Source organism: Marmota marmota, unplaced genomic scaffold, assembly GCF_001458135.2.
Source record: "Marmota marmota marmota unplaced genomic scaffold, marMar, whole genome shotgun sequence".
Lineage (NCBI taxonomy): Eukaryota > Metazoa > Chordata > Mammalia > Rodentia > Sciuridae > Marmota > Marmota marmota.
In genome coordinates, this window is record NW_026000164.1 from 2382816 (window position 1) to 2407754 (window position 24939).

At 49.2% G+C, this 24939-nt stretch overlaps 1 protein-coding gene across 1 annotated transcript in view; it reads left to right on the plus strand.

Moving 5' to 3' along the window:
• The window catches only part of Prkag2 (protein kinase AMP-activated non-catalytic subunit gamma 2), a 261597-nt gene that overhangs the window by 165661 nt on the left and 70997 nt on the right, over positions 1-24939 (plus strand). The window contains exons 4-5 of the mRNA XM_048786686.1: positions 3430-3679; positions 4740-4762. Of these exons, the coding sequence (XP_048642643.1) occupies positions 3430-3679; positions 4740-4762 (273 nt within the window). The remainder of the gene's footprint in view (positions 1-3429; positions 3680-4739; positions 4763-24939) is intronic.

Below are 24939 nucleotides of genomic sequence, written 5' to 3' on the forward strand. Positions count from 1 at the left end.
CTCATAGCAGTATCACCCCACTTTCCCCTTTATTTATTAACCATGACACCCATATTTAAAACAGAAAAAAGCTCAGGAATGATTTTCACCTGCCCCACAGTCCTTTCCTAGGACAACATCCTCCTAATGAAAAGATAGTGTCCACATGCGTGAACAGCCCCTACTTGATCTGTCTCCAGTGGCAAAGTCCCTTGAAGGCAGTAACTGGCTCTCTCCCTGAGAATGTCGTAAATGGGATATCTTCTCGCAGACAGACAGACAGCAGACAGACAGAGGTGTAGAACGAGAGGGAGGGAGGGCGGACCCGCTCATGGAACAGCAGTGAGCTCCCTGGGCGCGTGCAGAGCTGGGGGGCTCCAGCAGGAGGCAGGCACGCTCTTAAATGTGGGCATCATGGGGGGCGGGGCGTTGGCCCTCTGCTCAATTGTAAAGCAGTGGCTGGAAAAAGTAACTTTCAGAACAGAAACCACAGACCCCGGATGTCAGTGTATAAAACAGGGAAGGGATCCGACGAACATCCCTGCCAGGTGTTCCTTCCCTGGAGACAGCCAGTGCCTCTGGATGGTTCCAGGGATGCTGCTGTTGACACCTGCAGACAGGCAGGACGTGAGCTCTGTGCAGGAACTCCTCTGTCCCTCCTTTGACTCTACAAACAGCGTCATTCTCTACGGACGCCTCTTACCTCTCTGTCTCACAGGGAGAGGACAAGGAGGCTTGTCACGTTCCCATGGGGCCTCTGCTGCCGCGGTGAGGAGGGGCCATGATTTCTTTAACCTCTTCTCTCCAGGGAGGAGCTGGGTGTCCAGGCTCTGCTTTTGAGCACCCCGTGGTAATGTGCACCTCCCGGCAAGGATGCAGCACAGCAGGGGAAGACGCTGTGGAACAGAACCTGCGCGTTTGCAGCTCTGATAGGTGTTGACAGAACGCCTCCCTCGTCCGAGGCGCGTCCCTCCAGGGCTCTGGAAGTGTCCGCATGGGCGTGGTTTGGGCCAGAAGGTCTGAGCTGGGCCTGGAGAGATGGCAGCAGGAGGGAGGTTGGACTTCCCTGCCTGAGGATGGACATGGGTGCTTTCCACAGGGGCCAGACCCTTTCTCTACACATGAAGATCCTAGGCCCCTGAGCTGCTGCTGCAGGTGGCTGGAGCGGGTGGTGGCAGAGGTTTCTGTGGCTCACGCACCTGACCCTTCCTGTTCTGTCTGCCCCATCACATTCCACACAGCTGCCCACAGGGAGCACCAAGGAAGGGGCTATCTGTCCAGTGGACGTGTCAGTTGAGAGAGTGAGGATCAGAACTTTCCTGGAACCAGCCAGTTCTTCCACACTGGGAGGGTCCAGGATGGTGCCCCTGCTGAGGGCTCTGTCTCTGCAATGGGCCTTGAAGGACAGCCACTGCCCGCGGAGGTCTGAGGCCCCATTGGCCTGCTCTGCAAACAAAGCAACCAGAAGCCTTCTGCTCTGGCCTCCAGCAGAGCCCTCTGAAAGGCCCAGGCACCCCTGCCTTGGCAAAGTCAACATTCCTCACAGCTCTGTGGGCATCACAGGGGGCGCTGGTGCCCCCCAGCTGGGGCCTGGCCCAGGGAAGGCCAATGGGCAGGGCTCCCTTCCGTGGCCCTCCTGCCACACCAGGCCCCCCACCATGCACACTGAGCTCGGAGCAGATCTCCCTGCGTCTTCTTGCCCCCCTCTGCACTCCCCCCCTACCCCCCACCCCCCGCCACAGGGTGAGCAGAATGGGGGAGGGGCAGAGTCTTTTTTGCCATCAGTCCCTGCTGTGGCAGCTCAGGGGTCCAGGATCTTCGGGATCCTTCTGTGTAGAGAAAGGGGCTGGCCCCAGGGACCTCTAAATCCTGGGCCCCTCTGGAAAGCACCCACGTCCATCCTCAGTGCAGAATGGAGCTCCGTGGGAGACCACTTCCCCAGCATGGGTAAGACCCCGTGTTCCGTCCCCAGTACAAAAGGGGGTGTGGGGGAACAGAACAGGGCTTGCTTCTCTAGACCGTTGGGGAAAATCTTGATTTTTCAAGAGGGTTAGAGACCTCTTGCGTTCTCGATATTTGGCATTGCTCCACCTTACATAGGGTTCCCTAGAAGGACGCTCCTTTAAATAGGTCCCCTCCAAAGCTCCCACTGGGAGATGTGTCCCCAACTCTGCATGGAGAAAGAGAGAGGACCCAAACCTTCCCTCCCTGCAGGGCCGTGGACTTGCCCGACCCCTTCCCTGCACCAGGACAAGGGGTGCTGTGGGGGCTGAAGGGTGTGGGCAGGTACCCTGGCCCAAAGACAGGGGTGGGGCCTGCTGGGGAGGGGTCTTGCTGTGTCGGTTTGAGTGTGGAACCATCATTTGCTGACAGAGCCCTCTAGGGGACCGGGAGATGGCAGCCGAGCGGGTGCACATGGGTCAAGGTCTGGGCAGAAGTTGGGACCGTGGGAGCTGGTGTAGGACTCCCTGGTTGACCCATCCTTGTCAAGGCCACAGTTGCAGAGGGAGGCCCTGGGTCCATGCCTGTTGACATCTTTGGCTTGACTTCCATAATTTAAATTTTACTTTCACATTTTATGGGCTTAACTATAAAACACGAGAAATATCTGCAGAAACCCTACTTCTAGGTGAGGTCACATCCACAGGTACCAGGGATTAGGACTTCAGTGGAGGTTTCTAGGGACACAGTTCAACCCGTTACTGTTATGTTGTTCCGTCCACTGGATGTGAGCAATGGATGCCTGCTATAGACGGGCCCCAGGAGAGCTGGAGGCCTGCTGAAGGGGACACTGTTTACTCCTGGCAGATTCCTGTCCACAGGCTCCCTGTACTTCCTTATTGATCCCATTGCCTCCCCCCACTCTTCTCCTCCCTATTCCTGTCCCTCTAGATCTTTGCTTTTCAAGGCCCCTTTCCAGCCACGCTCCCTCCCCAAAATCTTCTCGGGTTCATAGCGCACTGACACCGTGCTGTGTCCTCTCAGAGGTGCACACATCTCATTGGCGCAGGCGTCCTGTGCTTCTTGGTGACTCTGTCATGTGACTTCTGCCAACATTGACCTTGCTCTCTACTGAACATTTTTTTGTGAACTTCCCTATGAGCCGCCTCAATCAATCGGCCACCTCTCTCGGCTTGTGGTAGGGGAGGCGAGGAGGGCGGGTACCTGAGTGGAAGGAGAGAGCTGGGGAAGCCTGCACCCGCTCCCCATGGCGTCAGGACCACAGCCCCACAAGAGGGAGCCGCCCAAGCCAGCATGGGTGGTGAGGGCGTTTCTAGACCCAGCGATTCCAAGAGACTAGCAAAGGGTTCGCCAGTGCTCTTCTCTCGTATCAGAACTTAATGATGCAGGTTTTGCCGTCGGAGGGTCTTGGCACTTGGGAGCAGAAGTGCCTGCTCTGCCTCCTCCTGGGCCACACTCCTAATGGCCTCTGTCGTCTGCTCCCCACAGCCTCCAGCGTCTCCTCTTCTCCATCGACACCCACCCAAGTGACCAAGCAGCATACATTTCCCCTCGAGTCCTACAAGCAAGAGCCAGAGCGCTTGGAAAACCGCATCTATGCCTCCTCTTCTCCCCCGGACACCGGCCAGCGGTTCTGCCTGGCCTTCCAGAGTCCCTCCAGGCCCCCGCTGGCCTCGCCCACACACCACGCTCCCTCCAGAACCGTAAGTCTGGGCTCTTCTCCGGAGGGAGGGCTGGGGTGTCAGGAAGGACAGGCTGGTGGCTTTCCCCACGCTCTGGTCAGTCTGGTTCGCCAGCCAAGACTGAGAAAGTGCAAGGCTGGCATTTGTGACTTATTTTATCATAAGTCACAGGCTGAGGGGAACCAGTGAGGGTCCAGTAGGGACATGGAAACTCAAGAAAGGGTAAATCTGCTCCATTGGAAACGTGGCCAGGAAAAGTTTTCTGTTCCTCTCAGTTCTTAAAAATCACCCTTGAAAGCTTTATTTGAATTTACCTTGACTGAAATACTAAAATAAAGTGTCAGAGTCAAAGCAAATCAGAACCAAAGGTAGGGGGATTGTATTCTAGAGCGATACGATTTAAAGTCTGACACCATCTGACTCGGGTTGCCCTCTTGGAAAGGGAACTTCTCAGTATGGAGTGGGTAAGGGCTGTCCTTGTGGCCTTCAGAGGACTCGCTGAGAAGGAGGGGCACAGGGGGGCTCCCCTTACACCTTCTCCATGTCAACCCAGATGCATCCCTGAGCACAGAGACCCTACCCGCTGCTGCAGCCTGTGTAGCTCAGGCTAGACACCAGAGACCCATTGTGCCCAGCAAGGAACCAAGAAGCACCACTAGAGTCCACCTACGTGGATGGAAGCCACTACTGTGGGTTTCCTGGGGCTGCGGTAGCAAAGTACAGTCCTCCCTCCATGTCCACAGGGAGGTTTGAGGACCCACTGAAGACACCAAAATCCTCTGACGCTCAAGTCCCTCCTGTGGAGAGGGGTAGTGTCTGCACGGCGCCTGTGCACCTCTGCCTGTTTACTTAGTTGCCTCTAGATTACTCGTTATCGCTGACACCACGTAAATGCTGTGCGAATCGTTGTCCTGCTCTGTTGTTCAGGGATAGTGGCCAGGGAAGTCTGCAACATTCTGTACAGATGCAATATTTTTCAAATATTTTCAACCTATGGTTGGTGCACCTATAGATACGGAGAGATAACTGTGCCACAACTGGGTGGCTTCAAGCAGCAGTGGTCTCACAGTTCTGAAGCCCAGAAGCAAGGTTGCAGCAGGGCACACTCCCCGCCAGCCCCAGTGACTCTGGCAGTCTTGGTGTTCCTTGTCTTGTGGTGGCACCTTTACAGCCCCCACCTGCATCTTCCCAGGGCCATCTTCCCTCTGTGTCTGTGGGTCCACTTTTTCTCCTCTTATGAGGACACCCGTCATGTTGGATTAGGGCCCACCTAATGACGTCACCCCAACCCAATTTCATCTACAAAAACTTTATTTTAAATAAGATCAAAGTCACACGTACTGGGGGTTAAAGGTCAACACATCTTAGCGGACACAATTCCACCCGTAATGTTGTTATCTTTGGGGAAAGATGTGTTTGCCAGGCAGGAACGCACCGTCACCATTCTTGTTGTTCACTCAACCGCGACTTGTGCTCAGCACAGTGTTGATCTAAGTGGCGAGAGTCGGGCTGCACTGCATGGTTTCTGCCCCCGGGAGCTCACACTCTTGATGGTAGCAGAAGAACACTCAGGTGAGCCCGCTCGAGCAGGAGGCGGGGATGCCAGCAGAGCCCCAGCCCACTGCAGGGGCCGGGAGGGCAGACACCCAGGCCTGGGAGCAGCGCACCAGCCCCTGAGCCTGGGTTCCAATGAGAGGACGACCTTCTCTAGAGGAACCGAGCCTCAGCCTGGGGCTGGCAGTGAGTGCCATGGAGAAGGAAGGGGTCACACGTGGGGCAGGACCTCTCTGTGGAGGGTGGTGTGCTGGCTGGAAGCTCCGCCCTAGAGCTAGGGGCCTAGAGGGAGGGCTCCCCGTGTTCCTGGGTGTGGACGAGAAAAGAATGGGAAAGAGCTGATGTCCGGGGCACTTGGCAGACACTTGCTAGAGATCATAGAGCAGAAAGGACTCCCAAAGGCCCAGGGCCCCGGGGCTGGTGAGTGGGTAGTGTCACCAGAGCCCCCTGGTGTGGCAGCCTGGCAGGAGGTGGTAGGAGGCAGGAAAGCTGGGACAGGCGGCTCTGGATACGGAGCAGAGCAGGGCAAGGACCTCGGAGGGCCAGGAAAGGAAACGACCCGTGAAAAGACAGGGAGGACGGGCTCCCCTCGCTGACCAGGGATGACCAGCAGAGCAAGGACGCGGGCTGCAGCAGAAGCCCCGTCACTTGAATTGGAGCTGGCTGCAGCCTGTTCCCTGAGTCCATGGGGTTTCAGGGCAGCAGCTTTGTGCAGAGGACCAGCCCAGAGGCTTTCCCAGTTTAAAGAGAACCCAGGGAGTGCTGTCGGCTTCTGCCAGGTCATCCCCATGGTGCGACGAGAGCCTGAGTCTGCACTTTCATAACTTAACCTGGGTGGTTCACACAGCCCTGAAGCCCTGGATCGAGGCTGGCAAATGTAGTTCCTTCCCAGCTGGCTATGTCTTTGGCTGTGTCTCAAACTCAGCATCCAAGTGGAGCATCTCTCTGTTCCCAGCACACAGCTGACAGCAAGAGTGTGACAGCAGGATGGGAGTTCAGCCCTCCAAGTGCATGATGGGTAAACATGATGTGCTGTGTGCACAAAATGGAATATTGATAGGCCCTGAAAAGGAAGGAATTTGGACCCTGGGCTGACACCCATGAGCCCTGAGGACCTTCTGCAGTGGGGACAGATGCAGCAGGATTTCACTTTCCTAGAGACAGACAGTGCAGCAGGTGGCCAGGACTGGCAGGGGTGGGGGTGTTATTTCCTGGGGACAAGGTTTCCGTTTGGGAAGATGAAACAGGTCTGGATACGGACGGCGTGATGGTTTCATGACAGTATGAACATGCTCAGTACCGCCAAACCATGCACTTAAACATGACTCACCGGTAAAGTTTATGTGTATTTTACCACAATAAAAGGAGACCGATCCCGTCAAGGCTATGGTGCTTATGTACTTTACGAGTCAGAAAATCAGGGTGATTGCCCAAGGCTTCCCACCTGCATTTTGAAATGATGTTTCAAGTATTGGAAGAGGATGTCCGCACTGGACACCAGACATCACACAGGCCCTGGATTCCCCACGAGTGTCTGCCGTGGCCCAGAGCCTCCCAGGGCTCCTTCACCAGGCTCTGCCCGTGGCCTCTGCAGCCCAAGTGTTGCCCAGGTCTCTGTTCTCTGGAGCCCTGGCAGTGGGTGGGTGAAAGTCTCATGTTCATATAAAATGTGTTCTTTGACAATTGGATTTCATAGGTGCCTTTAGTTTTTGTGCTAAATTCTTTAGGAGCTTGACTGATTTTGTTAATTTTTCTACTAACATAACCTTCACAGATGAAGATGTGAGTTGCTTCAAGATTTCTGAAGGCCTAAAAATAATTCAGCATAATTTATCTCTGCCTTTGAGGATAAAAAGACACTTTCTGTAAACATTGACCATGAAGATCATTTTTCTAAAATTGGTTCCCATGAGTTTTATTCTAAAGTTGGGAAGGGGGCGGGGCCATTAGTCTTCAGTAGATACCACTCACTGGATTACTTCTGGGTTCAGCAAACACTTAACAAAGCAACTGCTATGTGCCAGGAATGCTGCTAGCATGGGTGACAAACATGTGAGATGTACTCATGGGACAGGAACAAGGTTTGGTAAATGGCACATGCGTGATGTGTGAGGGGGTGGTCAGTGAGTATCCACAGCTGAACAAAGGAAGGAGCTCTGTCCTCCTGGGGGCACAGACAGCGACTCATTACAACAGAGCCCGCTAGAGCCTGTCTGGTTATACGCATCCTACCTTGGCGCCTGGAAGAACCAATCCCAGAACCAGTAGAATTTTTTTTTCTGCAGGGAAGAGAAACAATCAGCTTTGCCTTTTAGGATGGTTCCCTCTGGCCGGGTGTGGAAATTAGGTTGGACGTGGATAGAACAGGGGCTCAAATGAGATGTAGCGTGAAGCCGTCAGGGCCCGTGGAAGGTGGAAAGAGGTGGAACGGTGTTAAAGCGGAAGGAGCTATTAAGGGGGTGGAGTTGGATTTGGAATGAAGTGGTTGGTTCATTCCAGGGGAAAGAGAAGAATCAAGATGATTCCAAAAGCTACGCCCAGGGAAACCAGATGGAGTAGGGGAGGTCCCTCTTGTAGGATGGGGAACAGAGGCAGAAGAGGGGCGGGCTCTGCCTGTGAGTGTGAGCGGAGTGTGTGTGCGAGGTATGTGTGCACGGGTGTGTCCGGGTGGTGGCGGTACAGTAAGGTGCCCGCGGCACAAATGCTCAAGCATAAGTGTTCAAAGGACACCTGGACAGTGAGTCCGGAACTAGAAATGAAGAATGGAAAATCACTGAGTGTGAACGATAACTGACGCCGTGAGAGTGGATGAGATTCGCCAGAGAAGCATACAGTAGGTGGAAAGAGCCAGAAAAATGTGGACCTCTAAGGGGCAGTAGGGGAAGGATTCTGGGTTGCCCGGGAAAGACTGAAAAGTGGACAGTCCAGGATTACAGAAGCAAAGGGAAGGTGTGTCAGCTTCCCGCGTTTGCAGGGAGCAGCTGATGACATTGCAAAGCAGACATCTGTAGAGCGTGAGGACTGAGATCACTGTGACCTCGGCAGGAGGACTTTGCTGACCACTGCATGGTCAAGAGCAGAAGCCAAGTAACAGGGTTGAATGATTAAGGCGTAAAGAAGTGGAGGTCTCCGGTGCCCACCTCAGAGCTAGATGTGAAGGGGAAGGCTGGGCCCTATGGCCAAAGAATGGAGGTGACGGTATCTCCCCAGAAACAACAGGAACAGATCAAAACACTAAGAGGAAAGAGTGAGATGAAGGGGTACAAAGGAAGCCTCGAGTGCCCGCCTTGCCAGGAAAGGAGCAAGCTTCCTGGGAGGTGGGAGCTCTCCGCGGTGGCATGGCCTCTCCTGCGAAGGAGCTGCATCTGTAGGATTTTCATTTTTGACCTGAGTCTTGGCCAGAGTCGCTGGGAGCAGAGAGACCGGGCTTGGGCTTTCAGATGTGTTTGTCTGTTTAAGGGGGTCCCCTCAGAAGGAGGAGAGGGAAGGGAAGGGGCTAAGGCAGGATATTGTCTCTGTTGACATCCAGCCTCTGTCCTGTGACAGGAGAGTCCTGGAGTATAAGTCACACCAGGAACTGTCCTACCCAGAGGCAAGGAACCTGACACTTTGTATTCTCATACTGTTATGGGATGCTCCCGGGGGAGGGCACTGCACTTCCAGCTGAGATGGCTGTGGTCACCCAGGGACAAGCCGCCTAAGACTATTGCCGGTGGGAGCCGCTGGCAGCAGGCCCTGCAGCAGCCTGGCATGCCAGAGCTAGTTAGAAAGAACGCAGGGCACCTTCTGTGGCCCACACTCTCCATCACCTCCTCCTCTTGTCCAACTGATTCCTGCATCTGACAGGATCGGGTACCAGGTTGGGTTTTTGTTTTGTTTTGTTTTGTTTTCCTATTGCTTCAAGAAAATAAACCTCCCCAAAGCTTGAAACAACCACCAATTTATTTAATTCACAATTCTATGGGTCAGCAGTTTGGGATGGGTTCCCTCCTGTTCTTGGCTGTGCTTACTCATGTATCTGTGGTCACCTACCAGGTCATTCAGGGACTGGCCGGACCAGAGAGGCCTTGGCCAGGGCGACTTCCCTGTTCTGCAGGGTGTCACCTCCAGCAGGCCAGCCTTGACTCGCTCCCATGACCGTGTCGGGCCCAAGAGAGAGGGCAGTACACACAAGGCCCCTTGCAGCCTCGGCTCAGAACTCCTCTCTACAGCTGCAGTCGGCTGCTCCTGGCCAGGGAGAATGTCTCCTCTCCCCCTCAATCTGGGTTGGCCTTAGGACTTGCTTTGGCCGACAAAATGAGGCAGAAGTGACAAAGTCATATTGCAGGGGGAATGAATTCAGGAAGAGGTGGAGGGCTGGGCCAGTTTTACAACCTGCCATGTCCTATCACTTGATTTCAACCCTGCGGTATTGTCCCAGTACACACTGTCCCAGAGGCTGGGGCCGACGTATGTGTATGTGAGGAATCCTGCGTGTGCTTGACATCTCTGAGAGCACTCTTCCTGTGAGGGGACACTAGCACTGCACATGTCCTAAGAAATAGACTCTAAGAAAAGACTGTCTCCAGAGGGTGGTGTTGACACAGTGTCGTCTCAACAAAGGCCTCAGCACACCCACAAGAGGTGCGAAAGCTAGACTGGCCCAGTAGAGTTGTCCCAGGGCAGCGCAGAGGGTCGGCTCCATATCCCCCACACCAGCCAATCTGTGGATGGCAGCTGACCTGAGAAGCGAGCTCCCTTTGGGCAAGGTGGCCTTTCAGCCACGCGCCATCTGGGCCGATAGCTGAGTGCCATCAGTTGACAGTATTCCCCACAGGTGGGACAGATCCTTGGTCCCTGGAAGGGGACCCAAGCTGTGCATCACAATTTCTGTCACGTGGCATTATTCTTAACTTCATGAATTTAATGCTACCCAAATCCTAACAGATGAAGATAAGGGCGATCGTATTTCTTCTTATGATATTTCATCATGTAAAGGAAAGCCCAGAGGGAGAGGAACAGATTCCCTGGGCCCAGAAAGACCCCCCCCCCCGCTTGCCAGCCCCAGGAGGGAGCCACGGTGGAATGGACATCCAGCCTCCTCCGTCAAGCCTGTGGATGACCGCAGCCCCAGCCATACCTGTCTGCGGGACATCATGAGAGACCCTGTGCTAGGACCACCCAGCCAGACAGCACATGAATTCCTGACCCACAGCAACCGTAAGAGAGAAGGTGTCTGTTTCTGGGGGCCACCGTATAGAAACTCGCAGACAGGGCACTTGAACAGCAGACACCGGTGGGCCACAGTTCTGGGAGTTGGAGGTCTGCTCTGTTTGGATGAGTGTCCCTCAAGGGTCCAAAAGTAAAGCCTTTGTCCCCAGGTAGCTTCCAGCTTGAGATGTGAGCCCTTCCCCGACACCGTTTCTCCCATGCCCCTCATCAGAGACCCAGACCTTGAGCCTTGAACCTTCAGAACTCGGAGCCTGGATCTCTCTTTACCTCCTAGGGAGCCAGTGTCAGGCACTTTGCTGTGGTAATACTAAGCTGACTGACACAAGGTCCAAAATCAAGGCGTTGGCAGGTTTGGCTTCCCCCTAGGCCTCTTTCCCTGGCCTACAGAGGCACTGCTGAGCCCTCACACAGCCCTTCCTCTGTGCGACTCTGTCCTCGGTGGGTCTGCCCTTTCTTATAAGGACACCAGCCCTTGGATTAGGGATTATCCTAGGACCTGGTTTAACCTTAACTGCCACTTTATAGGCCCTGTCTCCAAATATAGTCACCTGGCAGGTTACAGCCTCAAAGGTGCGTGCGGGAGACAGAATTCAGTCCAGAGCGGACAACAAATTATTGTTGCTGTCTTAGCCACAGAGTTGTGGGGGGATTTGCTGTGTAGCAATAGATGACTCCCACTTGGTTCAGCATGTGGCCGGGCGGGGTGGGGGGGGAAGCAAAACCCACTGAACTGCTTCATAGTGATAAACCAGGAGCTCGGATCCTGGTGGGAAGCCGACGGACTAGCCCCAGCTCAATCTCGCAAGATCCCAGCTTTCCTAGGATGAACACTCTCAAGGTTGTTACCTGAAATAATTACACTTTTTAAGATGGAAAAGCACTTTAAAATGTTTGAGGAGGTAGAAATGCTAATTACCCTGTCTTGATCATCACATATTATGTACCTGTTTCAAATTATCATCCTATATCCACAAATGTATGCTAACACGTGTCAAATTTTTTAATTTTAAAAGAAAAACACTTGAAAAATCTATAAATATTTCAAAGCACTTGACATTAAGGAGAAGTTATAGATTTCATAAGCATTTCTTTTTTTTTTTAATATGCCTGTCTACCAGTTTAAGTATCAGATTACAACCTAATAAGGATCCAATGTTAAAGCTATCCTCCCAGGAATGGCAAACTAACAGTTCCATTGTTGATTACTCACAACACATTAGATATTTTAAAAACAGTTTGGAAAAAAATCACACTGGGTCAGTCATACAGAGAGGATGGATGACCATCCAGTGGGACCGGCTATCACAAGAGCTGCCTGCCACTTGGCCAGGTGCTGCCTCTGAAGACCCAAGCAGAGAATATCTCCTCTCCTGGCTGTCAGAAAAAGTATTATAATTGGCATTCTCCCTGTGTTCCTGCCCTGTTGGAATCCTGGGTCAATGACCAGAAAGAAGGCAGAGCCCAAATAAGAGACATATATGGCGGAGGGCCTGACCCATTTTTCTGAGCAGTGGCCAGAGTCTTTGAGATTCTTTTCCATTCTTCATCCCAGGGAAGCTGGGCTCCAAGGAGAAGAGGTTGTGCCTTTTAAATATGGTACTTAGACAGACTCTGTCATCTCTCTAGGGAACCCCTGAGGCAAACTATCTGTTCCACAGTTGTTTCCTAAGACCCTATTATTTGCAGGGCACTGTTCTAGGCACTGAGTGACGGTTGATATAAGTCCTGCCCTTGAGAGTATCACGTAGGAAGAGGGAAGTCCTCCAGAAGCGGAGCCCTGGAGCTAATGCAGTTGAGGGGAGCGTCCTGATGCACTCATCAGGTAACAAAACCCGATGAGGGGGCATGTGCTTCTGAATACCCACAGGGAGCACGGCCAGGTGCTCAGCATTTGTTTTGATCACAAGGATCAAAAGTAGAGTAAAAATGGGAATTTCCAGCCATGGATTACTTTACTGTCTTTGTCGATGGAGCTAATCCGTCTCGTGCTTAGATTAAGGATTAGATTAAGGAAGCTGGGAGTGCATCCTCACTCATGACAAGGGCTGCTCCAGGATTCTTCTTGAACTTTCCACGCCACAGGAACAACCCTGCTGTTACCTGGGAGAGGCCGTGGTTAGGATACCTGTGTCCTATAGGGCTGGGCTGTTCACCGGAGCACCTCCGCTGGGAGGCAGAATCCCAATCACCTTTTTCCCTAACTTGGGCCGGCAGTGTAAAGGACTCCTCTGGAGTGTGCGACAGGCCTTAACAGTACGCATCTCTTGTTTAAGAAACTACTGTCGTCAAACTGTCACCAATTTTCATAAGCCAGGAGCAGAAGCCCGATGGCGAGGGCTGCTGGGTGAGTGTGAGATGATAGAGAATGTGGGCAGCTTTATCACAAAAGCTGGTGTGAAAGAGGAGACGTGAGTGAGGGCTGGCACTGGAGGGGACAGGGAAGGGCATTTCTTTAAAGATGAGCTTGACGTGGGCTTGTTCATGAACCAGTGAGAAGGCCTTACACGTTCCTCTGCCTCTGGTCCCGTTCTCCCTGTGACTCTGTCAAGTGGGAACACAGTATTTACCACCCAGGGCTGTTGTGAGGACCCAGGGAGAAAACTGGGTGGAGTGACTCACCAAAGGCTCCGTAGCTAGTAAATGCTAAAGCCGAGACTGGACCAGGACGACTGGGCTGCAGCCCTGCGTTCCTAGCCTTGTCTTAGGCTACCTCTGGAGAGCTCCTCGACTCTTGGCCTATCCATCCCACATGGACTCAGCCTCTTAGCTTATCTGCCTAGTTCAAATCTGGCCCATCACCTCATTTCATAATCGAAGCTTGACTGGTGCACGCTGTATTTATTGTCTCACCTCAGTCTATGTTGCGTTGGTGGCCGAGTGCAGAGCTGAGGAGCAGCAGAGCCAGGCTGCCTGCACTGCGAAGCCTGCAGATTTCTGCCTGACCTTTCTTGAGGAGAGGTTTTCCAGTCCCTAATTCACGTGGGAGCTGCCCTGCCTACTGCCGTCCAGTGAGCTGTTAGAACATCCTGGGGGAGGGGGCAGAGTGAAACTGGTCCCTCCGGGAGGCAGGAGCCAAGCAGGAGGGCTCTGCTCCACGGAAGACACAGAACAAGGCCCAAGGGACAGTGTGCAGAAATTGGCATTGGTTCTGCCACCAATGAGGTCCAAAAATCAGACTGGTCGTTGAGGTGGCCAACCAGTAAGGAGTCCCGTGGAGTTAGAAGCTGAAGACTGTGGTCTCCTTCCCTGGGAGCATTAGAGAATTGCACATCCTGCTTGGGGACTAGATGAAGGAAGCTGGGAGTGAGGGAAGGCGAAGGTGGCTGGGAGGGACTCGTTCTTCCCCTTACTCTCCTTCAGTAAGGCAAGGCTGCAGATCTGAAGGGGTGGCACAGGCAGGCATCTTAAACTTGTCATCACCTACCTGCATGGTTATCAGAGAAGTGCTAGAGTTTAGATGTGGGTCGTCCCTTAAAGGCCCAAATGTTAAAGGCCTTGTGTCCTGGCTGGTGCTCTTGGGAGGTACAGGACACTTTAAGAGGTGGGGCCTGTGGGGAGGTCTTTAGGTCTCTGGGGACATGCTCTTGAAGGAGACAGTGGGACCTTGGCCCTTTCCTCTTCTCTCTTGCTCCCTGGCTTGTGATAGAGGCTTTGCTACGCCACACTCTCCCACATGTGGTGCTGTGTCACCACAGGCTGAGAGCACCAGGGCAGGCCAGCTGGCTCTGGAACCTCCACAACCATGAGCCTTTTTGATTGTCTCAGGTATTTCATTATAGAAAAGGAAAGCTGGCTAACACAAATGAGTTGGTTGAACTTGCATGTAACAGAAGGATTCCTCCAGTGACCGACTAGAGGAAAATTTATCAGGGAAGATGGAGCAAGAGACCAGTGGAGTCAGGCCTCAGTAGCCCAATGAGAGGCAGCAGAGGGCTGAAGAAAGGCCGCAGGAGAGGAGACTTGGAGGATGGGATTAATTATAAAAGTCTATGTGTGATAAAACAGCCTGGACTCACTGTTTCCCAGATATGTGGTATGTGGGAAGAGGACTCAGGGTGACAACAGTTTCTGGCATGAGAGAGAGAGAGAGAGTGACAGTGTCGTTAAATCAACTAGGAAAATACAGGAAGGGGAAGGAGATCTGGAATGAAAGCCAAGTTCCATTTGGGACACCTTTTAAAAAATCCCTTGGGACATGAAATGGAGCTATCAGGGACATGGATAAGTAAGTCTGGAGTGGAGAATCAGAGGCTAGGAAAATGATTCTCTTTGTCTGTGTTATTTACCATGCCTTAAATCAAAGAAATCAAGACTCTGAATACCTTCCATCCCTGTAACTGCTGGTGCAGGGAAGAAAACAAACATAGTTAAGTTCTAACAAGGGATACTTGGTCCCCAGTAGACCTGTGTGGAAATGCATTTGGGGGCTGAACAGTAAATGGTGGAAACATTGCTGCAGCCACTCATGCATCCTAGATGCTTGCCTCGATTTGCATTTAGATGAGAATTCCTTCAGCTCAGAACCAGGATTGTCCCCTCACTTCTAGCACTTAGAAAAGCATTAACTTTAGCTGGTAAAGTGTCATTGGAGAGCAGTGACACAAACCATAACACCAGGATTAATAGTGTTCCCTTAATGACTCTGTAGAAATTAGCTGTCAAAGTGGTGGAAAAGTTTAGAACAAGCCTTGTCTGCCAGCTCCCTGAGAATGGCGCGCACACCCTGTTAATGAGTGACCACCCAACTTCCCTCCCCGCTTCAAAAGGTTGTGCTGTAGAGCATTTCCCCACTCTTGAGATGTACAGGGGAACCCTAAAGATTGGTATCTGAGTCCTAGGTTAAAAGTGACAGCTGCTCATCTTGGGCATGATGGCAGGAGAGGTATATTTTATCCAGACAAACAGAAATAGAGGCACGTGGTTCAATAAAAAGCTCTCAAAGAAACCACACAGAGCAAATGCTAATATGGACTCTCCATCTCTGCCAATGATTTCCTCTTCACACAGTCTATCAAAAGCACATTAAAAGCCCATTTCTTGTTAGCTCTTCCTCAAATTGGTAACCATTTACTATTCAGCCCCCAAACGCATTTCCACAGATTATTATTGTTGGGTCTGATTAAGCCATCCCATTTACTTTCTTTGCATTTAATTTTTAAAATTAGAAACATCTGGAGAAGTCTTCCATTCTCTCTTTTAAGAACAGAACCAGGATTGCTTCTTGCCCTAAGATGAGAAAGCGCCAGAGCTCAGTGGCACAACAGTGTGAACACACCTGACGCCACTGGCTGTGTGCCTAAAAATGGTAAATCTTATGCTGAATGTATTTCAGGACAGTTTTTTCAAATTTTCAAATAATAGTATTCTAATTATAAAAGGAAACATATAACGAAGAAAGCTAAAACTTGCTACAATTCCAGCATCTTGAGGCCAGTGGATCAATGAAAGGCACTTGGAGGTTTTGCCAGAATTGGTTCTTCCTTTACACACAGACACAGACGACAAGGGGGCTGCACCCTGTTGGAGACGGTTCAGCCCCTTGGCTTTCACTTAGTATCTGAATCAGGCTCTGGTCTTCAATTGACACGGGTTAGTTGTTGGCAGGATGCTTTTGTTAAAAGGTTCATTTTCATAAAAATTAGTCGACACCCAGAACTGACTAATGCCTTATACTATTCAAATTATTAACCCATTTACTAGGTCTGATGCACTGAACAACAGATGTTATGAATAGCTTGGAGAGCATTATAACATATGGCCACCAGAAATTGTATTGATATTTGGATTAAAAAAAAAAAATAGTACAATTTCAATGGCGTTACTCAACAGTCATCAGATCTTTTAAGAACCTGAGGTCAGGACCTTCAGCAACTGGGAGGCCATGAAAGTGTCTGAGCCATTTGCTGCCCAAGACTTAGCTATTGGTTTGAAGACCAGGGTGAGCACCTGGTCTCTTCTTACAAGGCCACATCAATTCACTTATCGGGGCTCTGCCCTGGTGGCCTTACCTCGGTCACACACCACCACCACCGCCACTCCCACCCTGCCATAGCACCACCTCCAAATACCATAGTCAGATCAAGCCTTCACCCTTTCAGTACCTCGCAAACTCCAACATGAGTTTTGGAGGCAAAAAAACATATTCTGACCACAGCATGGCCCATGTTCAATGATACTGTAACTGGGGCAAAACACCCATATGGCTTATTCTTTGCCAGAATGTAGGAATGAGTTGTAGACATCATTTCCCATGAGCTATATTTGATGTGTCCAAAGACAGCTAGCAGAAAATATGTACTTAATTTATTCCGAATTTGTCCTTGTATACCCCTGAGGGGCCACGGCCAGCTCCATGCACTGGGATAAGCAAAGGTGTAGTCTTAGAAGAGAGCTTGGTCAAAGCAGCTCAAGAATTGACCCTCTGCGCTCCTGGGGCACATGTCTGTAGGCAAGGCTGCCTGCCTACTTACTCAATCTTACAAATGGGTAGTTAGAGAAAAATTTCTCTTTCCCACCAGATGCAAACCATAGACCGCATTTAACCTCTGCATTAGGGTCATGCATGGCTTCCGTGACCGTGCAGGGACCCCTGGGTTAAGATATCTAGGTGATGTGAGGGGGAGAGCCTCAAGGGCAATGTAAATATTTGCTCATTGCCTTGGTGGAAAAAGCAAATATTAAGGGCTTTCAGAATAGGTATCTTTAGGAACTCAGAACATAGTCAGTGTTTAGCTTGTTGACCTGACTTAAAAGGAAGGGAGTGGACAAGCCATGGCCCTCCTGAACAAAGCAAATTCTGTATTTTATTCTTCTGGGAAATAGAAACAGGAAGCAGAAACAGCAGAACAGGAATATATTGCCTGGAAAAAGCAAACACAAATAATAAAAAGTCTATGCAAACCAAAAGCATGGCTAAAGAGACTGCTTTGTAAATACACCACCTAGACCAAGTGTCGGAAGATTGAGTTGCATGTACAAATATATCTTGTTGAGTGCAGAGGAAAGGGTCAAATTTTATTTCCAACCAAATAGCACTATAACAAGTCAGCACTGATCATGACTGGTTCTCGGTCACCAAATGCAGTCACTAGTTAAGAGGGTCACGGGATCTTCACACGGCTCAATATGGTGCCAGAAGCTCTGTGACCATCAGTGTTCTTTTCTCCTATGGCTTAAATTGTGAATTGACTCAGGTCATCCTCAGCCAGTAATCAGGAGATTCTGGGCCTCATTTCCAGCTTAGGCCTCTAATAGAAATGGGCAACAGTCAAGTAATCCACCTGCACCAGAAATGACCTGATGAAGGCTTACAGGCAGGAGTTGACAGAGCGTCAGAGCCGCATCCCACACGTTCCTCACGAAGGTGTTGGGGACTTCGTGTTTTGTGCTGTGTGTGTCCTTACCTTGGTACTGAATTCAATTAAGCACATTCAGTGGCAAATAATACATGAAAATATCATTTTCAGTCTTAAATTAGTCTTTGGTGGATTTGGAGAAGACAATTCCTGACAGTTGGACTTAGTAGCTCAAGAATCTGAGGGATAAATTTTCCCTCCATTCTTAAAATAATATTGTTTCTTTTTTTCCTTTACAAATAGATAAAAGCTTTCAGTGTGCTCATTTTCCTAAGTTGAATGATGTCCCATCACAAGCCAATACGGTTAGTGTCTTGGGCCTCACTGCTCAACTATGGAATGAGGAAGAGCAGCTCCCTCACCAGCCGGCTCCAGGCTGGGCTATCTGCCTTCCCTCTCACGCCAGCCGTCAGGGGGCATCACATCTGCACTCCACTAGGTGGAGAGCCAAGAGGTGGGAAAGCAGACCCTGCCTCAGATATTATGACTAGTAAATAGTAGAGATTCTATTCAAACCGACAGCTACCTTTGAAATCCACGTTGTTTTCACTTTACAAACTCAGAGCCGCGTCTACTGGCACCTGACCTGAGCCGAGCCCTGGCCAGGCCCACAGCACACATGCACAAGGCTCGGCCTCCGACTCCCTGCAGTCTTGGGCTAGGACATGCGCAGCTGCAATTCAGACTCAGGAAAGGCGGATGTCTAAGTGCTCCCTTTGGTCCTGTTCACCTCCTCATTTTACATATGTTCCAGTCACTTGTTTTGACTTTGAGAATATTCTTCAAAATCTTAATTGAAATCAGTAACAGCTGGATGATTTATAATTGAAATCAGTACCCATTTGAGATTTTACCTTTGCACTTCTGAATTCTGTGATATCAAACTTCTGACCCTATGCAATCAAGTGGCCTTCTCTCCCTAAATAAGGAAACAACGTCAACAACATGACTGTGTTTACCCCTGCTGTCCACAACACCGGCTTCCCTTCACCCAGATGCTAATAAACAGAGCCAATCCTTCAAAGATTTTGTGCTTAACTAAACATGCTGTTGGATTAAGATACTTCCACACGAAACAAACTGGCTTTTCTCGCTGCCATGAAGTGTTTTTTGTATTGTCGTCTTTTGTAAATTTCTAGTTACTTCCAGTTTTTCTCAACTCACCAGACAACACAGTTATATTTTTCTTTGGCCACAATTAACAATGCTGTGCTTATTGTTCTTTAAACTTTACAATGATAAAGCACCACAAAATTGTCCTTCTACGATTTCAGGTTTTAAAAAATTAGATTGAGTTTCCACCCATCATAGTTGATTGGTTGATAAAAATTCCAGGGATTATAAAGCAGGTCATTTTTGGTCATTTTGCTGTTAATCAAATGAATACATTAGGCTTGCCTGTTTCACCATCAGCATATCCCGGGAAATAAGCGGGTGGACTTTCACGAGTCTCCATTAGTGCGTCAGAGGTGGTCTAACTTAGGACATAAGCTATGCAGGAGTGTGACAGTCACTTACTTAGCTCTTTCCAAGATGTGGCACCATTATGCCAGTGCTTTAGGTGTGACTGACACACAGTCCTAATGACTCTGTGTGTAGGTGCTATTAGGATCCCTCTTTACAGATGAGGAAACTGAGGCACAGGCAGCTTCGTGGTTGTGTGACCCAAGTAGCACACAGTGCCCTGTACCTAGAAGGGCCCCCCACTCTTGGTTCTATGGTCTGTGGCCATCATCCTGAAGTTCTCAATATTTGAACAAGGGCCATTGTCCACTGGGCGTCTTGGTTCACTTCTGCTGCTATCACAGAATACTTGAAGCCAGATGATTTATAAAGCACAGATTCGTCTCTCACAGTCCAGAGGCCGGGAAGTGCAAGAGTGTGATACCAGCAGGTGGGAGGGCCTCCTTGCCATGTCCCTGGAGGGCAGCACTGGAGAGGAAGGGCGCTCTGGACAGAGAGAGGAACGGGCCAGGTAGCTGCTTGCACATAGCCATCCTGTGCAGGAGGTGGCAGGGGTGGCAGGAGAGATGGCTAATGATGGCTGATGACGACCCTGGCTCCTCAGCAGCATCACTGGTTTCCAGCAGGTTATTTTAAAGAGAAAAGTGGGAAGAGCAGCACCTCCCTGTGCTTGTGGGGCGGTGCCTCCCAAGTGGCCGCCGAGATAGGGCACTCTGTTTTCTCTGATTGGGTCCTGTAAGAGTAAAAGACTCGTACTGTTGTTCCTGAAGAATGCCCACGGAAACAACAGACAAGGAGAAAAATCAGAATATAATTACATGTTCACATATTTCCAGAGCAGCACCTGCAATCCGGGCAGCGCTCCCCACATTTAACTTGGGAACATTTAAGTTTCAAGACTGAAATCAACAACAAAGTAACTTCTTTGATACTTCTCCTCCTCCTCCCTTATTTCATCTCCATGAACTGTTTCTGCCAAGTTCTGCCCAAAAGACTGAGGACATTAAAGGTTCAGGAGAAAAATGAAAAGGACTAGCAATCTGTCCCTTCCCACGGCAGATACCCTAAGTGACTTTCTTTTCCTTCAACTGTAGATAACCGTTCTGCTTTCAAAAGAAAAATGTGACCCACCTACAGAGCTTTGTGGGTCTCCGGAAGGGTCCTGTCATCTCTCTGGTCCTGGCCACTCCTGAGCCTGACAATTGCACTAACAGTTGCACCGCCATTTTCTGATAAGGATCTGATAAATGTGACACAGGGATAAAGGAGGAAAGAGCCCGACTTGCTGGGGACAATGAAGCTTCTAAATCTAGTAATGGAGTAGGAAAGAAAAAAACCAAACTTTTAAGCAGTGTTGAAGCCCACTACTGGAAAACAATACCAATCTAAACCTCATTTCAAGTTGTACTTTTTTTAGGAGAGTTATAGACGGAGAAGTATTGTAAACCCGTGTGCCTGTAGTCCCAGCTACCAGGAGGCCCAGGCAGAAGGATTGAATGAGCCCAGGAGTTCAAGACTAGCCCGGGCAACATAGTGAGGGCCCCATTAAAAAAAAAAATGTTATAAGACCAAAGCACTGTCTAAACCCAAAGCCACAGAGTGGTGCTGGTGAAAGCCTTGGACAATAACCTCCTGGCTGCAATAAGACTTTGGACATATTGACAGCCACACAGGATGGCTTTTGTGACCCTGACTGCTTCCTTTGCCTTCATAAATACTCCCTTGCTCAGTTAAAGGCTTCCTTTGATCAATGCTTCTGGGGTTTTTTTAATATTTATTCTTTAGTTGTAGGTGGACACAATATCTTTATGTTATCTCTATGTGGTGCTGAGGATCGGACCCAGTGCCTCACACATGCTAGATGCGCACTCTACCACTTGAGCCACAACCCCAGCCCCAAGGCTTCTGTATTTAATTCTTCTTCTTTATCTTGAAAAACCTCACTTTCCATAAAGTGGGGCACAGGGTCTCTGGCTGGAAAGCTGTAACTATTTGGAAAGTGAGGGTGTGAGTTTGTTGGAAGGTTAATACACAGAGACCTCAGATTCCTGACTTCATAGAAAGGTAAGTTTGCTTTGAATACTGTACAGAGCGTGGCTTCTGAAAGTGGAGTTAAGTAAAAACCTATCTAGAGACTACTGAGCACCCCACTCTAGCCTTCTATGCCCTCTGCTTGGCTCCCAAGCTCTTGGCAGCCAGGCTACCCCCATGACTGACCACCTACCCAAGCAAGAGAGTGGAGAATTTCTCTTTCAAACCTGCAGATATTGAAAATTTTGGCTTGTTGTTTTATTACACCACAGTGAAGCCCACCTGGTGATGATTTCCATCCTTCCCTACTAATCCCCCCAACCATAGCTCTTTAGGAAACCCTGTCAAATTTTCAGCCAAAGAAAGCCCAGCATTCAAGGAGAGCTGCTATTATGGAAGATAGAAACAAAAGCAAATAGAAAATAGGAACTGAAGAAGCAATAAAGAGAGATGAAGGCCCTGCAGCTATGAAACAAGAATAGGGTGCTATTAAAAAGGTTATTCCAAGATCAAGAGTTTGGGAGATTAAAAATATGAAAACAAATAAGCATGTATACTCACGTCCCACAGGCATTGGAAGATGAAGTCGAACACACAGGATCTCTGGAGAGGAGAAACCAAAGGCAAAGATAAAAATTAACTGAAAAGAAAGAAAGAAAATGAGATGATTAGTCCCCAAGGTTCAACCTCTAAATACTAGGAATTCAGAGAGGAAGAGAAGGAGGAGAACCAAAGACCAAGGTCATCTCCCCTCACAGCCCAGTGCAAAACAAAGCTGAATGAGAAAAAGAGAAAAGAAAAATACCCACACCAAGAACAAAGAAGGACAAAGAATAGCAAGGATTGGTTTTGTTTTTTGGTTTTTGGTTTTTTTTTTAAATCTTAAAAGCTTCCCAAGAAGAGGTAGGAAAGTTTTTTTTTACTTTTCACGAAAAGGATTGTGAATGAAAATTGCATCAGCGCTCAGAAAAGACCAAGCTGGAAGGTAATGCGGCCATGCTTCCGAAACAGAGGGGAAGTGACTTCAAGCCTGGGGATCTGGCCGGGTGGCATCGAAGGCCATTCTCAGACATGCACATCCCAAAGAGAGGCCCTTCCCACACCTTTCCTCAAGAGGCTCCTGGAGCATGTGGCCCCTGACATAAAATGCAGGAATCAGCAGAGACAAAGGCCCACTGCAGGCAGACGGGGAGGGGCGTGGTGGAGGGTCAGGAGTGACTGGAACCAAGAGACCTGGCAGGGACACAGGAAAAGGGCAATTCCACAGACACCCAGGGCGGGCATGGTGCTCGGAGGGGTCTTCTTTGGCTTGTACAGAGTCGAGGAAGAGGAATGGTGTCATGATTATCACATGGAAAAGTGAACCCCCAGAAAGCATAAATTGCACAATAAGGAAAGTTAAAGGCAGGCAATCAAGAGCTGTGAACCTGGCCTTCCGCAGAGGAAAGAAACAGAAATAACCAAATTGATGGGCAGAGAACCAAAAGATCAGCTGTGCATTAGCAGTGTGGTCCAGGGTGGAAGAAGCCCACAGTGGTGGGCAGTTGTGCCTGGGCACAAGAGGACTGCAGCACAGAGGGTGGCCAGGGCTGTCCTCTGAGAGGCCCGAGATGACGGTAGAGGTAGGAAAGTCACTCTCTCGGGACATCTTACCACGGAGCAACCCACGGTGTGTGACTATTTCAGAATAATTGGTTTGTTTGCCCAAAAACAAATAAAGAAAACCCCAATATTTATGAAACACAAATAAGCTCTTTGTTTTTTAAAATCACAGCAGTGTTTAAGATTATTATTTTATTGTTTTTATTTTAAACAGGCAAAACTTTATCATAAGGAAAGCACTTACCAGCTTACGCAGGATTCAGTCTCTTTTTAGGATTAGAAGTTGGATCGACTTCTGTCATTAGGTCTAGGAAGGGCTCTGGCTGATGGGATTCAACTTGTAACCGGAGGGGTACTAAGTCTGAAAGACTGCAAAAAGAATTTCCAACACACTCCTGTCGGCCCATCTCTGCAGCTCCTGAATCAGGATTAGGAACCTGATAGCCTAAGGTTACACAGTGTCGTCCTGGGGGTGGGTTGGAGGAACTCCGCATGTTCTGTTCTTTATCCAGAACTCACCTTAAAAGTGAAGGTGATTCAAGGCATATTAGTGAACCTCAGCATAACTTAAAATAATTTGCACTTAAAGACATACATGTTGAAAAGTGTTTAGGAAGAGCACAAATGTTTTCTTTTTAGCAAATTTCATAGTAATTTTTTCACATTGGGAAAACTACTAATGATGTGGCTGAGGTGAAGGAACAGGACCTTTCGTTTATAAAAGGTGATGTACGTTTGAATTGCAGCTATGTAGGGCTCTACCATATAGTTAAGATTTTCTCACCTAATGAAGTGATTTTCTCAATAAAAATGGAAAGAAATGCCACCTAACAAAATCTGAGTGCATTCCGTCCAGAGAAAGTGGGAGGGGACTTCCTGTCACTATTATTAGCATGGACGGGGTTTCTGAGCGCAAGGGTTTGCTGCTCTCAGGCAGCCCGGCCTCAGCTCCTGGTTACTGAGACCCAGAAGTGTATGTGGGCTCCATCTCTTGGTGCTTACCCTATTAGAAATTAAAACTGGGAAATTTTTAAATGTTACTTTATTAGAATATCAAAAATAAACTCATTAGGGCTGGGGCTGTAATTCAGTGGTAGAGCGCTTGCCTCGCAGGTTTGAGGCCCTGGGTTCTACCCTCAGCACCACATAAAAATAAATAAATAAGTAAATAAATAAAGATATTGTGTCCATCTACAACTTTAAAAATATTAAATAAATAATTAAACTCATTAGATATTATCATATTACATATATATATATTTATTTATTTATTTATTCATTTATTTATTTATTTTTTCTCCCTGTACTAGGGGTTGAACCCAGGGCCTTGAGCATGCAAGTGCTCTACCTCTTAGCCACACCCTCAGCCCTTTTTATTCTTCTTTTTTTTTTTTTTTTTTGAAACAGGGCCTTGCCAAGTTGCCCAGGCCAGCCTTGAACTTGTGATCCCCCTGCGTCCGCTTTCCCAGTAACTGGGATTATGGGCATGCGCTGTCTTGACTGTAAACATATTTTTGTGTTTATTATCATAAATGCATTTTTATGAAAATAAGTTTCAAAAAAGTAGTGAAAGAGTGGCATTATTTTGCATTCTTGCAAGTCTTTCTACCCAGGGGGGCTCTCACCTGCCTCTGCTCCCTGCTGCCATGTGCCAATGTGGCAGAAGTTCATGGACAAACTCCAGCCTCACACAGAGGCAGTTGGAAAAGCGAGGGATATTTTAACAGCCTCTTTAGGTAATTGTGGGTAGTCTTCTCAACAGGGGGTAGTTTTGTTTCTGGGTTTTGTTGTTGTTGTTGTTTAACTGACAAATAATTGTGTGAATCGGTGAGGTAGACATTGAGATTATGATGTATGTCTGCCCTGTGGAAAAGTCCAGGTAATCACACATCCCTCATCTCACATGCTTATTTCTTTGTGGTGAGAACATTTACTCTTTTAGCCACTTTGAACATTGTTGACAGAAGTGGCCACACTGTACAATAGATCGCTAGAACTGTGCCTCCTGTCTACTGCATCTTTATCTCCTTTGACCAAGCCTCTCCTCTCCCCCATGGACCCCCACCCCAGCCTCCGGCAACCACTCTTCTACTCTGTAC